The sequence below is a fragment of the Heterocephalus glaber genome, unplaced genomic scaffold (genome assembly GCF_053883595.1).
Source record: "Heterocephalus glaber isolate CG9 unplaced genomic scaffold, H.glaber_assembly_v1.0 deba00000738, whole genome shotgun sequence".
NCBI lineage: Eukaryota > Metazoa > Chordata > Mammalia > Rodentia > Bathyergidae > Heterocephalus > Heterocephalus glaber.
Genome location: NW_028258161.1, coordinates 2,582,243 through 2,595,678, shown reverse-complemented (window position 1 = coordinate 2,595,678; position 13,436 = coordinate 2,582,243). Strand labels below are relative to the sequence as shown.

Here is a 13,436-nt window from a genome sequence, read left to right as displayed (position 1 = left end):
ACTCAACATCCAGACTCAACACGGGAATGATGTTCTAGCAACTGCTTGGTCTGAGGTTTTGGCATACTTTTTTTTTGTAGCACAGATAGCATCGAAGGAATGTTTTCATAACACTCAGCCAATGTGAGAATGCAGATTACTACTGTGTAAAATTTTGATGACCTCCCACTTACTCCTGCAGGGCAGAAGATCTGAAGTCTTGAAACAGCTGTGGCTAAAGGGTCAAGTCCTCTTACTGCCCCGTGATAGAGATATTAAAGAAATTAACAAAACAAGTAGATGAGTCAGTGGGCCCTGTACCCTGTAGACAGCAGATAATTCATAGTGACTTCTGCAGGCAGCCTGAGAAACAGAAGGGCTTGTGGACTGTGTGCTGCCTGATCATTAAATATAATGAAAAAAAAGGGCCATGAAACAAGACCCTGAAAAGTCTAGCTGCCAACCAGATTGGGATGATTAATAGAACAACATGGTTTATTTTAACCTATATCTTCCACACTAATCTAGTTTGTCTATGGAAAAGTCATCTGCTGGTGCCAGGCCAGTTTGTCTTAATTTTGCTGTGATTAGCATCTGATTTTCTTGAAAGAGGAGATGTGTAAGTAGCAAGTGTACGTAAGTGACACATTTCTACCAAGCCTTCTCTGTAGTCTTGACCTGTGGGGACAGGTTCTACTTCTGGAAGCATTTTCAAAGGCAGAATAAAACATGTATTTGAGGATTTCTCCACAGAAAGGACACCATGAGAGTTGAGCCCACACCATGAGTCTCTGGTTGGTATTGACCAAATGGCCTCTTCTCCAAAAAATACCTTTGTTCATTCATATTTACAGGTTTCTTCTGATGGACAGACTGAGGAATCTCCAAAACAAGAAACTGGGCAGAAAGTTTCTTTTCTCATCTTGTCTTTGTTGAAATGAAGGATCTTAAAACATTGCTCACACCTTTCAGGGTGGAGGCAGTGGGATGTGTCCCTGGATGGATGCGCAGGCCACCGTCCACACACAGGCTGTTCAGAACCCAGGTGTTTTTCCTACTGCTCCTTGTGCATCTGCACTTTCAGAAATAATCTTGAGGATTCTCCCCACCTGTTTCCACCACAGATCCATTTGCTGGAAAACAGACAGAACCTAAGTGTGAATTAACCCTTGAATTTCTGGATATTTTAGTAACTTAAAACAATAGTTAATCACATTTCCAAATAGATGACAAGAGGCAGTTTTGTGCCAGGGCATCTTCTACATCTCATTCACTTCCATTACTGTAGAGGACAGTGCCTTTCTAGAGGCACAAGAGCTCAGGCGGGTAGGGGACAGAAGCTCATGGCTGCAGCTCAGTAAAGGCTTCTTCCCTCTCCTTTTCTGAGTGATTTGGTCCTTTGGTTAGGAAACAGTGTAGAAAATTGAAAATTCTCAAAAATGTTACCTAAAGAGCAGGAAATTAAAAAAAGGAAATGATAAAAAATGAGGTAACCCCAAGTTTGATAACCAGTGGAGGTAGTGAAAGGATCAGTATAAGGAAGGCTGAATTCACAGGAGTTTTGAAAGAGGGGACATGAAAGAAAAAAAAAATTTCAGTGATTTTGAGCATAAGAATAAGAACTCCTTGTTCTACTGTAACTGAGGGATCCCAGAACTAAATGGAATTCAGTGATAAGAGTACAATTTGACTTGGGTGAAAGGAAGGAGGCGAAAGTCACACTTTAACACTCAGACATGCTTATGCAGCAGAAAGTGGGCTGGAAGAAGATTCGTATTAGCATTTCATTTGGAGGAAAAAGTAAGTAGAATGCAAACACCTACTTACACTGTAAGAGAGAAAAAAGTGTGTCAAGATGGTTTCAGGTCCTCTATTAAAGGAATGGCCTCATCCACTTTAAAACACTGGAGGCACAGAGCACTTGATAATTAGGAAAATGAGACTGAGGACGTTAAAGCGAGCTGTCTGCTCATCTGCCTTCTCCTGCTGTGTGGCCACTCCCCTGCTCCTCTGGGTGTGTGGGGAGATGATTGGATTGGAGGCGTGCGCTCCTTCGCTGGGGTTGGCTCTGGTGGGTTCCCATTCCTTGCTTGCTTTTAAACTGCTCTTCCTCTCAACTCAGTGCTGTTGTCCTTGGCCTTCAAGCTTTACTCACTGTATTCCTAAGTATGCAGTATTTTATTTTAACCCTTGGTGCAATGATTCAATTTTAAAACTTCAGACATCTGCTCACTACAGGAAATGACCGTAACTGCTTGCTCCACCTGAAGGTGAATAGGACACAAAGATGATGGGAAACCCTTGGGAAAAGCAATCAGAAGCTAACCTTTTATTTCCCCAGGGGGCATAGTGCAGACCACCCCCAGACTGAGATCTGAGCACACTGTACTGCCCGGGTCTCCTGGCCCTAAATGTTCAGCTTGATTTATAAGGGAAAGAAAAAAATTCATCTTTTTGGACAAAACTTTTTATGAAGGGAGCTATCTCTTGACTGTGCTCTTTCAGGACCAAATAATTTCTTTCAACTTTACCACTTTCAGATGAAATATTCTGGCAGCTCACCCTTTGTTCATTTTACATATATTCCAAGTGCTCGTGGGTGCAGGGCACAAACTATACACAAAGCAAGCCAAGCAATCAAAGTTTCCTACAAAGGGAAAATACTGATGGTGTTTTACGTACATGACAACACTGTAGGCTCTGAGATAACTTGACAACAGAGAAAAATAAGGGAAAGAGAAAGACGTGTGTGAACACAAATGTACATCAGTGAAGACACTGAGCATCTACTCCTGGCCAGTTACCTGAACTTGCCCTTCAGTGGCCCTCTGTCATGCTTTCAGTGTCACATTCTTTCGCTGGCTCAGCCCCTCCAGGCAGCTCGCTCTCAATTTCCCATAGCATATCATCTTCCTCCTCCAAGTTGCTGGAGATGTGGCACTTCTTGAACCCCTCGACAATGGACTCACTTGAGATGCTGTTCCATGCAACCATAACCCACTCTAGGAAGAGGCCCAGAGGCGGCTTCTTGGCATTTCCTGTGGGGCTCAGTGCCAGGTTCCCAGCCAGAAGCCAGTTGGAGTACTGGGCCCGCACGCTGTCGTTGAGTGGTTTGTAGACCACCACATCCAGCACCTGCAGCTGTGAGGTCAGGCCCCCGGGGATGATCACCATGTCAGTGTTCATGCTTTCCATGGAGCTCTTCACTGAGTCGGTGGCATGGCCCCGGAAGCCATTCAGGATCAGCATCCCTCGCTGCTTGGGCACAGTTCCCGCGGCTCCTGTCCTCCGTCTCCACACCACTTCCAACCAGTCCTGCATCAAGTCCTCAGTCATCCACCCATAGCGGTGGCAGCGGATCTCCATCCCACTGGGGAACTTCCCAGGGGGGATATATGTCCCCCTCAAAATGATGTACGGAGGTAACTTCCTCCCATCAGCCAAGACACCCAGCATCGCAGTGATCTTCAGTTTCTCCCTGCCCGGCGTCTTGACCAAGACAGGCTTTTCACCCTGGTTGTCCACAGTCACCCTAGACGGCACCTCTAAGCAGATTGGCGTCTCGTCTGCGTTTCCCATCTGTGCCACCTCATAGTCGTGGGCCCTGCGCAGGGCCAGCACGCTGCGCTGGTATGTGATGAGCTTCTCAGTCAGGTCTTCAGGCAGGTGCTGGGGCACGGGCACTTTATGCCTCAGAGATAGGTCATACCTCCTCATCATCCTTCGACACCAACCCAAGCTTGCCTTGAACCCTTTCTCTGGAATGTTCATCTCCTGGGCGATCTCAAGAGCTTTCAGCTGCATGGCTTCCCTGGTGATAGGATCCCCTTTGGCCTGCATGTATCGGACATACTCAGCCACACGCTGGTCCACCAGAGCAAACCTCCCATTCTTGGGACCTCGGAATGCCCGCCGCATGGCGTGCGCATTTTGGAGCTGTGGTTTCACTTTGCGCCAGTCTCGAACATTTTTTTCCAACACCCCAAACTGCTTGGCAGCCTGACAGTTGTTGGTGCTCTCGGCATACTCCACTACCATCAGCTTGAACCCTGCGTCGTAACTTCGGCGCATGCCTCGGCTGAACTGAAACTTCCCAGCTATGTCATCAGCCGAGAAGTCATAACCAGGGAAGCCCATGGCCATGTAGAAGGGGTACCCCTCACTCCACTCGGGCAGCTCTGTGATGCACCGAGGCAGACGCAGGCTGAATCTGTCCAGGTGTTGAGGTGGGGGAAACTGGGAGGCAGTATGCATGGGGCTTGCCCAGTCTGGGGGCTTAAGGTCAGAGTCTTCATTTTCTGGGAGACAAACAGGAAGGAACAAAAATAATGCCAGTTTAGTACAATGGTCATTCGAGACTTTGGGCCAAAATGCTTAACCTGAGGTTCACCAAAAGTCCTAACTTTAATAAGTAACAGTCTCTCAGCCCTTATTCACGTGCCAGTTTATATGGATCGCCAAATGGAATTCTTCCAATGACCATGTGGATCACTGTCCCTTCTTTGCAGATAGGAAAGGGAGGTGATGGAACCTATGAAATACAAATGCCAAGCTAGGAACAGGCAGAGAACTTTCAGTGGAACTGGACACAGGTGTCATGCTTGGACCAAATGCATTGGAAGTCATATTGGGGTCAAATAATGCTTCTGTGAATAAGAAGCCACATGTAATCCATACTAATACCTAATATTACAGAGATTTGGCTGTGTCTTGGGCTAAATCCTATCCCATGAATCAAGGCCACTTATAGCAAAAATCACATTAGCAATGTAACTTTTTTTTTTTTTTGGTACCGGGGATCGAACTCGGGTCCTTGTGCTTGCGCAGCAGGGCAGTGAAACCACTGAGCTAAATCCCTGGCCCAGGTGCTTTTTAGACACATTTGCTCAAATGTGTATTGTACCCTTTACTGCTTTTGCTGTTTGAGATGAACAGGAAGCCAAAGCAAGTAACTCTGGCAGCACATTGCTCCCAGCAGTCCTTAGTCTGCAGAGGTACAGCATGGACTCAGCATGGACACAGGACCAAAATGCCAAAGAAGCCTTATTTTACTCCATCCCTATACAAGGTCGCACATCAAGTCTTATTTAGAAACCCACAATTGATGAATGGAGACACAGAAGCCCAGAGGGGTAAAAGTTGCCTAAGGTCACACAGCTAGCACTGGAAATCCGGAGATTTTTAAACTCCAAAACCCATAATGTTTGTCTCACAGCCCTGCCTCCTTCCAGAATACCCTCCAGAATGTAAATGGAAACTGGAAATCCAGTTTTTCAGACGGATGTTGAAGTGATTTGCTTGCATTACCTGCAAAAGTTCCTTTTTGGAGCTGCCACTCATCGGAATTATGAGATTCCTCCTCCCGTTCCAGCCGGCTGATCATGTCTGGTTTAGGGAATGGGAATTCTGTTTATAGGAAATAAAACAGGTAAGAGCTGTGTGTTTCTGTCCTGGCACAAAACTAAAATAAATACTGTACTTTATAATCTTGTGAAAAGATTGCGTGAAAGACAGGGAAAAATACTTGGTAATACTTAAAATTGGACAGGAAACAGGTCTGTCCAAGGGACTTTCTGGATTTCTGTTAGTGAAGACTGGGACTAACAACAAAAGGATGGCATTTAGCAGACAAGTTGGGTGGATGCAGCCACTGATCCAGTGAACACTGAATGGTCAAACTGGGAAATCCTCCAGATGTCTCTACACTAATAAATGGGGGATCCAAATGTCAGGGCAGGGGCACCCTTTGAGGGTACATCCCCAGGTTACTGAGGCCTACAGGGTAGCAATGAAGCCTGCCTTTCTTCCCAACGAAGCATAGGCCCAGATCCATGGTGACATTTTTAAGGTTATAGTCTTTTTTTCTCCATAGTAATGGGAATGAAACCCCAGCCCCTTTTCCATTTTTTATTCTGAGACAGGACCTTGCTAAGTTGCATCATTGGGCTGGAACTTGTAATTCTACTACCTTAGCCTTCCAGAGTGCTGGGATTACAGACATATACTACCACAGCCAGGTCTATAAATTTTGTAAAAATGTGAATGCCTGGGTTAAATGAGGACAATTCTAAGAGGTAGCAGAAGTCATTAAGTAGGAAGATGTATTTATATCCTGTCCAAATCAAAAGCAAGAAATGGAATGGACACAGGTATGAAGGGGAGAGAGTCCAAGCTCAGAAGAGAAGGATGTCAGATACATCAGGGAACAGAGGCATGGAAACAATTCTCTGGGCTTAGAGCTTCCACGAGACAAAGGAAAACAAAGTTTTACCGAGGGACAGGACAGTTTCATAATTCATCCTCATGACCTCCCGGTAGAGGGCCTTTTGTTGCTCTGTCAAAACTTCCCACTCCTCGTCAGAAAAATATATGGCCACCTCATCAAACAGGGCTGGCACCTGGAAAAGGAACAGGCCTTTCAAGGCTCACAGGCACATGGAGACATAGACTATCAGAGCCCGCGGATCCTCACAGGTGAGCTGCACAGCCCTCCCTCCTCCCCTCCTTCCCGCAGGTCAGGTCTGTCACAAGAAAAGTTCTGTCCGAATTCCTGTGGCTACTGGGCTCAAGACAAGGCAAGAGGACAGGCCCCCTTGTGCCTCCCCAGCAGCTTCCACTCCCTCAGGTCCCAAATACAGTGAGCAGCACTTTGAGGCGGAACCTCCTCTATTACCCATCACTAGGCTGGGGGACACTGGATGTCGTAGCCCCCTCCCTGCACACTGCAGGAGAGCAGCTCAAATTTCACTCCAGACTCCACAGGCAGGGGCCAGCTTTACCCAGAGGAAGCAGCCCCAACCCACTCAACACAATCTGTTCCTCCCTGCAGCCAGAAGACCCTCAGCCCAAGGGGAGGAGCAGGGAATAGGAATTTGAAAAGATTACTACTTCCCATGGGATCTTCATGATTTCTGGGACACACCATAGCCAAGGGCATTAACTCTTGTGTCTGACTTGGAACCCAAAGCCAGCGAGAGAAAGGGCTAATTAGAGCTTGATTTATGAAATGAGAGGCCTAGACCAGGTGGGCAGTGTTTTGTGGAGAGAAGCCCATGCCTCTACTCTACCCCTCTCTCCCTTCCTGCCCTGAGCAGGAGGGGTGGCCCCTAGCTAAAGGAAGCCAAGGCACCAAAGCCAATCCCTTCTTTTTAAAAACTGATTTGCTTTCCTTTTTGCTCTTCTTTCTTGGTCATTAAAAGTGCTACTCCAAAGTGGACCATATGCAGTGCTAAGAAACAGCCGGACAGCTTGTTTAGCCTGGTCACTTTGTAAACTGGCCTTCACAGCTGTTCCCCAAAGCTTACCACAAGTCTGGGGCATTATACTGTTCTTTCTCAGCTTCAGGAAATTAAAAGTCTCTACAGCCTGCAGCCTGGTCAGGGGTCAGGCCGCCAATCGTCCATCACTTAGGTCACCAGCCTCTCCTTCCTCACCTAAACAGGCTCACTGATCTCCCGCCCAGAGCACCTTCCATGCAGGGAGCACTCACTAGGAAAGGCCCTGCGACTGCTTCACTCATTTCCCCCAACAACCCTGTGAAGGAACAGATACACCCCAGGTGAATCAAGGAGGCAATGGGCTCAGAGAGGCCTCATTTCCAAGCTAAAGTCACAGAGCCAGCACACGCTAAGTTGAGCATCGTGATTCCAAGCCTCTGGCTACTGAGAGCAAAGCTGCCCCTAGTGTGACTAACCCTCAACTCTCCGCCACATCTGTGCTGCAGCTGTTCCTTGCTGCTTGTCATTCCCAGATATCTACCCCTCTCTGACCATTCTTCTCCCTGGGCCTCAGAAGTCCTCCCCATTCTGGGCCTGGCTAACACCCACCCATCTCCCAAGACTCAGCAAACCATCCTACTCCCCAGGAAACCTGATCTGTCCTGGCTGCCAGCAAACAATGCGTGGGCTCAAAACCATGGAGGCACCTGTGACCCTGCAGTATTCTTTTGCTTCACTAGTCCTCTACTAGAATGGGAGCTCGCTGTGGACAGAGCCTGGACTCTGTTTCCCTAAGCCTAGGTGCTTCCTGCAGCTGGCAGTCATTTGGAATGTTTTTGAATGAATGATCTAGGCAAATAATCTCTGGATTTCCCTTCTCTTGCTGCACTTGGAACCGTTTCAAAGAATCATTAAGTTTTCTCTGTCACAAAACTGAGCCAATGCTTTGGAGTAAGAATGGACAAAAATCTCCAAGTGTGAAATACTAGGAGGTAAAAATGGATTGGTTTCTGGGATTTCCTCAAGATTTCTTCCTCAATCTAGAAAACTAGACAGCCCAGGCATTTTCCACCCACTTCTGACTTCGCGGCTTTGAAACAACTCTTCCTTTGGTCTTTTCTCTCCCTGGGAAGTTCCAGATCGAGGCCATACCTATTTAAAATGTCTCGCCCTTTGCTGATAAGGAACTACACAGCTGGGCTACGCTGGCCACTGCAGAGGGTGACACATTCTGGAAAAGCACTAGGTAGAAGTTGCGCTGGAGGTAATGAGAAGGAAGCTAGAGGCTGGGAGGTGTTCACCTCCTCTGAATGACTGAGCCATGGAGGATCTTCAGACAAGCCCACATTATGTGCCGGAGACCCAGGGGGAGTGCTTAGGAACTCCCCTCACAGCTGCTCTGTGGACTGCCAGGCTCCAGCAGCCCTGCTCTGCGGGCCTCCTTGGGTGCCCCAGCCTTTTATCTGGCCGAATGTAGCAGAAGGTAAACAGGGCCAGCCCGGGGCAGAATGGAGAGGTCAGATCTGTGGTCAGCCCCCAGACATCCTTTCTTAGCCTTCCAGGTGGGGCCCTCTATCCCTGCTGGCTTCCTTCTGTCAGAAGATCGAGGGCTCAGCAGAGAAGTGCTCTTCCTTTAGGTCTTGTGCTCTGCTGGGAGGCCGGTGTTCCAACACTCACTTGCAAGGGTAACCGTACAGCCTCACAGTCACCTAGCAAGGCCAGCAGGGATCCGGGGGGAGTGAGCGTGTAGATGTGTGGAGGGAGGACTTGCTATGTGCTGGGCACTGTACAGGGGCCTCCAGTCTATTTAAAGATATTCTTTCTTTAAAATATGCTAGGGATGTGGAGATTACTACCCGACTTCTGCAGGGAAGGGAACAGTGGCCAAGTAGTGTGTGCATGGTCAGGGAGCTGGAATCTGATTCCCAAGCCCGTACTTTCTCAGCAGGCCACACAGGCCTTAGCATGGTGTCTGTGGAGCCGGAGGCTTCCCTTAGAAAGACGGGATAAAAAAATAAAAATAAAAATTAAAAAAAAAAGAAAGATGGGATAAGGACTCATTTTTCTCCAGAGAGTTCAGACTCAGCACAGCACACCACACTGGTGGCTGGTGCTGGCCCCTGGCCTGCCATACTTCAGCAGCCTGTCCTCTGCTACTCCCTGCCTGGTGCCTCAGGTTCCTGCTTCCCGAGTGACTCCGAACTCTGTACACAGTGCAAAACCCCTCCTTTCCCTTCGGCTCATTCCACTCGTGACTCAGTTCAAAGTACGTTTTTTTGTACCTGAAATTGTGTTTCTATTCCAATTCTATGGAGCTTTACCCTTATATAGAACACAGTACTTATGTTTGAATGGCTTTACTGATTACCCTAACATAACTCTCTACAACCAAAATATAGACTTAAAATACAGATTCAATTCTTTCCTTCCCCTAATTTAATATTCTAGAGCAGTCTTTCTTAATCTCACGCTACAAAGTTAATTCTTTGTTGTATACGCATGGGGCATCCGGCATTTTGTAACTGTGTAGGTAGATCCTTGGCCTAAATACACTCCTCAATCCCCACTTCAAATCATCAAACCAAAAGTGTCTCTAGATGTTGCTAAATGTTCCAGGGCTGGAAGGGGGCAAAATACTCCAGTGGTCCAGACTAAGCCTTCTCCAGGAAATGTGTGCTCTGGGTTGAAGAAGGCCTCCTCACTCCTGGCTGCTGGAATATTCTGTATGATTAACTCTGTTTACTTCCCTGTCTTCCTCACAAGACTATGAACTCCATGAGGGTAGGGATCTTGTCTTAACACTCAGAACCATGGACAACAGGAGATGGATGGCAGACTGCCTAGAGGTCACAAGTGCAAAATCCCCAGCACCATCAAGATGTCAGGCTCCCTCCTCCAGCTCTCCTGGCTACTTCGTTGTTTCCAGGACCAAGCATGGTCTTCACCTGGCTCTTTTCTCATTGCCCCAACATATTCAGATAGCCACTTGTTTTCCATGGCTCTCCGCTCCATTTAGGTGTTCTGCACTGCTCAATTTAGTCTGAAAGCCCAGGGTTTCCAATGCTTGAGGTCTGGCTTCCAGCCAGATGGGACTGACTCCTGCCTGGATCAGACCGGGGAAGAGGACAGCGTGGGCAAAGAATACTGCTGAGACAAAGCCCAGGCTTCACGGCCAGATGGCGATCCCAGTGCCTGGCTTTGGCACTGTTTGTTTATGGAGGTATAATATACACACAATAAAATGCACTACTTTTAAGAGTACAGCTCAGGAGGCCTGTTTTTATGAACAAATATCTGCTCATGTGCGTCCTGGAGCAAAGTAGATGAGCTTTCTGTACTCCAGTCCCCTTGTGGGAGCAGGGTAGGCCAGATAACTGGGAAGTGGCAGGGTTCTGTGAATTGGGACCTCTCCTTGAAAACAAGGGATAGTATGCATTAATGACACTGATGTTTTCAAGGGAGAACTAAGCCGAGGAAGGCCGATTTGTTGCTTATTTAAAACGTTCACAGTTCATATCCAATGTCCATGAAGTCCAGTAACTACTACGAATAATTATATGTAACTATAAGTGCCTGTTCCACTTCCATCCATTTAGCTTATTTCACTTCTATCACTCTTCTCTTTGCGGAGACTAAATATCCCTGTTCCTGGCTGCTCACCATTTCAGTCCAGGCCAGGGGGACATGCAGCCCTCCTGGGTGAACTATTATAAGCCTAGCCTCTCCTCATGTTCAGCTCAGTGACCCAAGTCTTATTTAAAACAGTTCCCTTCAGCCCCAGAAAGTCTGCACACATTTGTTTGGTACCTATTATGTGCGTGGCATCCAGCAGGGTGTAAGGAAAAACAGGTGAAAGACTGGACAAGGTCTCAGCTTCTGAGACTTTCAATCTGTTTTGTTTTGTTGGGGTTTTTTTTGGTACCGGGGATTGAACTCAGGTCCTTCCACTTGCGAGGCAGGCGCTGGAACCATTGAGCTAAATCCCCGGCTCGAGACCTCCAATCCCGAGACTTCCAATCTGATGACGCTATGTCTCAAGGCTGAAGGGCCTGTTCCCACAACCACCTCCGCCATTCACCATTCTTTGCACTGCCTTTTAAAGCCACAGGGCTGTTTTCTCAGGAATGCAAACACACAAGGACTGGGCTATTTTTACTTCTCTGCCTGAGGAGACTGAAACAAGCCTGGGTCCTCAGCAAGTCCCACACCTTCTTACTCACCCATCCACCCTCTGAACAGATTCGGACTTTCTGCATATCCGTGGGGCCATCTTCCAGTTCCCGGCTCCGAATCTCTTCCTCCTCTTGCTCTTCTTTCAGGGTCACGTTGAGAGGATAGGCTGTAGGCTCCATCTCTGCAAGCAAGATTGAGTTTGGACAGAGCAGGTGTCAGTGTGAAAGCCTGTGAGAGGAAGGATCAGCAACCAACAAACTTCCTTAGCGCTGAGCACTGTTCTGGCTGGAATGAATCCGGAACAGTCGGGCCTGGGCAGGACAAGCTTCAGGGAAACCACCAGGAAGCTGAAAGCTGGCATATTTAATTATGATAAGAGGGACTGTGGGTAGATAACATATCTGGCTGCCTTCAAATACTTAGGAGCGTTCTGTGGCAGACAGGCTTGATTGGTTTGTAAAGACTCAAAGGCAGAGCTGAGGCTAGTGGGGAAGAGGTTTCAAACAGCCTTTCCCAGAGTCAGGAGCACCCAAATATCCAATCAGAGGAGGGTGTTTACTTTCTGTCAGTGAAAGTGTCTGCACAGATAGGACTCTTACTCAGCTGGGTTGGCAGGAGAAGCCAGTTGAGTATAGAGGGAATGGTTCGCTGGCCTAGAATACTGTACCTATTACCTGGATTTTCCAAATTCAAAGGCGCTGTCCAGGAGCCAGTTCAAAAACAAGACAAATATAAACCAGTCATCCACCTTAAAGGACTTTCCAAAGCCCAGAGTCAGTAATACCTAGGGAGCGGTAGACTTGGATACCCAGGAAGATGCAAAACTCTGCTGGGGGTCCACCTAGATCTGTAAATTACTCCTTGTCTTTGGGACACAAATGCAAATTTTCCACTCGCCCACGACTCTGTGAGCCAGAACAGTACAAAGGGCCGAGCCCCGGCCCTCTAGGGGCGCGGGCAATTCCTAGGTGTGGACTGACCGTGCACCTCGTGGGTCACATCCTCTGGGCTTCCCAAGAAATGATCCTTTCGGAGTTCAAAATCAGCTTGTATATTTAAAAAAAAAAGGGGGGCGGAGGCAGTAGGCAGGGGTCTGGGCGGGCAGCACAGGCCTCCCGGGCCAGCCAGGGGGAAGGAGGCGGTGGCCCCGCCCCGCCCCGCGCCGAGGTGCGAGCAGCCAGGCCGTCCACCCGCGCCCCCAGCCGGCGCGCTCGGGCTCTCCAGCCATCTTGTCCCGTCTCTCTTTCTCCGCGCCCCCGCCACCTCCCGGCCGGCCCCAGCGCACCTGCCGGGCGGCCAGAGCCGGGGCCGCCCGCCTCCCCCGGCCAGCCCTCAACAAAGGCGGCGGCGTCTGGGGCTGCAGCCTCGGACCCCGATCCCGGCCCCGATCGTCCCCGCCGCGCCCGGCGCGATCCTCGCCGTCCCCGCGCGGCGCGCACTCACCCCGGGCCGGGCGGCAGGCGCGGGCCGGGCTGCGGGCGGGCGGGCGGGGACTCGGGGACTGCGGCCCGGCTGTCACGGCGCCATCCTTTCCGCCTGCCCTGCTGCCCGTGCGCGGCCCCTCGGGAGGGAGCGGGGAGGACACGTGGTGGGAGGAGGGAGGGTCCGGCCGGAGCTGAGGGTGTTGGGAGGCGAGGGGAGGAGCGCGCTGATGTCAGCAGGCCCCGTCCCCGCGCGCACTCCACCCTCCTGCCTGCGCGCGCCCGGCCCGGGGACTGCTGAGTCTGCTGTCTTCCCGCTCCTGCCGCGCGTGGACCAGACAGAGCCCGGCTCTGTTTTTCAGCCGTGGGAACATACATGCGTGTGCGCGTTGGCACTCACCATCAGTGATTTGTACTTGCTCGGCAGGCTTCGGGGAATGTGCTCTGGAGGCCAGATCTGCGAGGGAGGGTGCTAGGCGGGACGCGAGGGTGCTATCGCGCTCTTAGGTTCATAAGCTCGGGGTCCTTTGCTCACTAAATCAAAGGAGGCCATACAGTTTGGTAAAAAGGGGGGCGGTATTCAAAGCTAGCTCCTAGGCGATGGAACGGCCCATTTGCCTCAAATCACCATCTCCCCCTGTACAGG

The 13,436-nt window shown here is 49.4% G+C and overlaps 1 protein-coding gene across 3 annotated transcripts; it reads right to left on the bottom strand.

Moving 5' to 3' along the window:
* Positions 1 to 687: 687 nt before the first annotated feature.
* On the bottom strand, positions 688 to 12,981 carry Pogk (pogo transposable element derived with KRAB domain). 3 transcript variants are annotated; one of them, XM_004865191.3, is made up of 6 exons: positions 12,813 to 12,981; positions 11,417 to 11,550; positions 6,251 to 6,377; positions 5,287 to 5,385; positions 2,784 to 4,277; positions 688 to 1,112 (listed from the first exon to the last, which is right to left on the bottom strand). In XM_004865191.3, the coding sequence occupies exons 2-5, from the start codon at positions 11,546 to 11,548 to the stop codon at positions 2,797 to 2,799; spliced, it is 1,839 nt and encodes a 612-aa protein (XP_004865248.1). In that variant the 5' UTR covers positions 11,549 to 11,550; positions 12,813 to 12,981; the 3' UTR covers positions 688 to 1,112; positions 2,784 to 2,796. The 3 variants fall into 3 exon arrangements, with proteins under 3 accessions (XP_004865248.1, XP_021100305.1, XP_004865249.1); XM_021244646.2 differs by lacking the exon at positions 12,813 to 12,981 and adding an exon at positions 12,655 to 12,786; XM_004865192.3 differs by lacking the exon at positions 12,813 to 12,981 and adding an exon at positions 12,350 to 12,564.
* Positions 12,982 to 13,436: the final 455 nt, after the last annotated feature.

Excerpts from the sequence above, each read along its gene's own strand:
- Pogk (XM_004865191.3), bottom strand. The coding sequence starts at position 11,548 with ATGGAGCCTACAGCCTATCCTCTCAACGTGACCCTGAAAGAAGAGCAA. Across the intron at positions 6,378-11,416 it reads TCTGTTCAGAGGGTGGATGG|GTGCCAGCCCTGTTTGATGA; the intron begins GTGAGTAAGAAG and ends TTCCTTTTCCAG. Across the intron at positions 4,278-5,286 it reads CCAAAAAGGAACTTTTGCAG|AAAATGAAGACTCTGACCTT; the intron begins GTAATGCAAGCA and ends TTTGTCTCCCAG.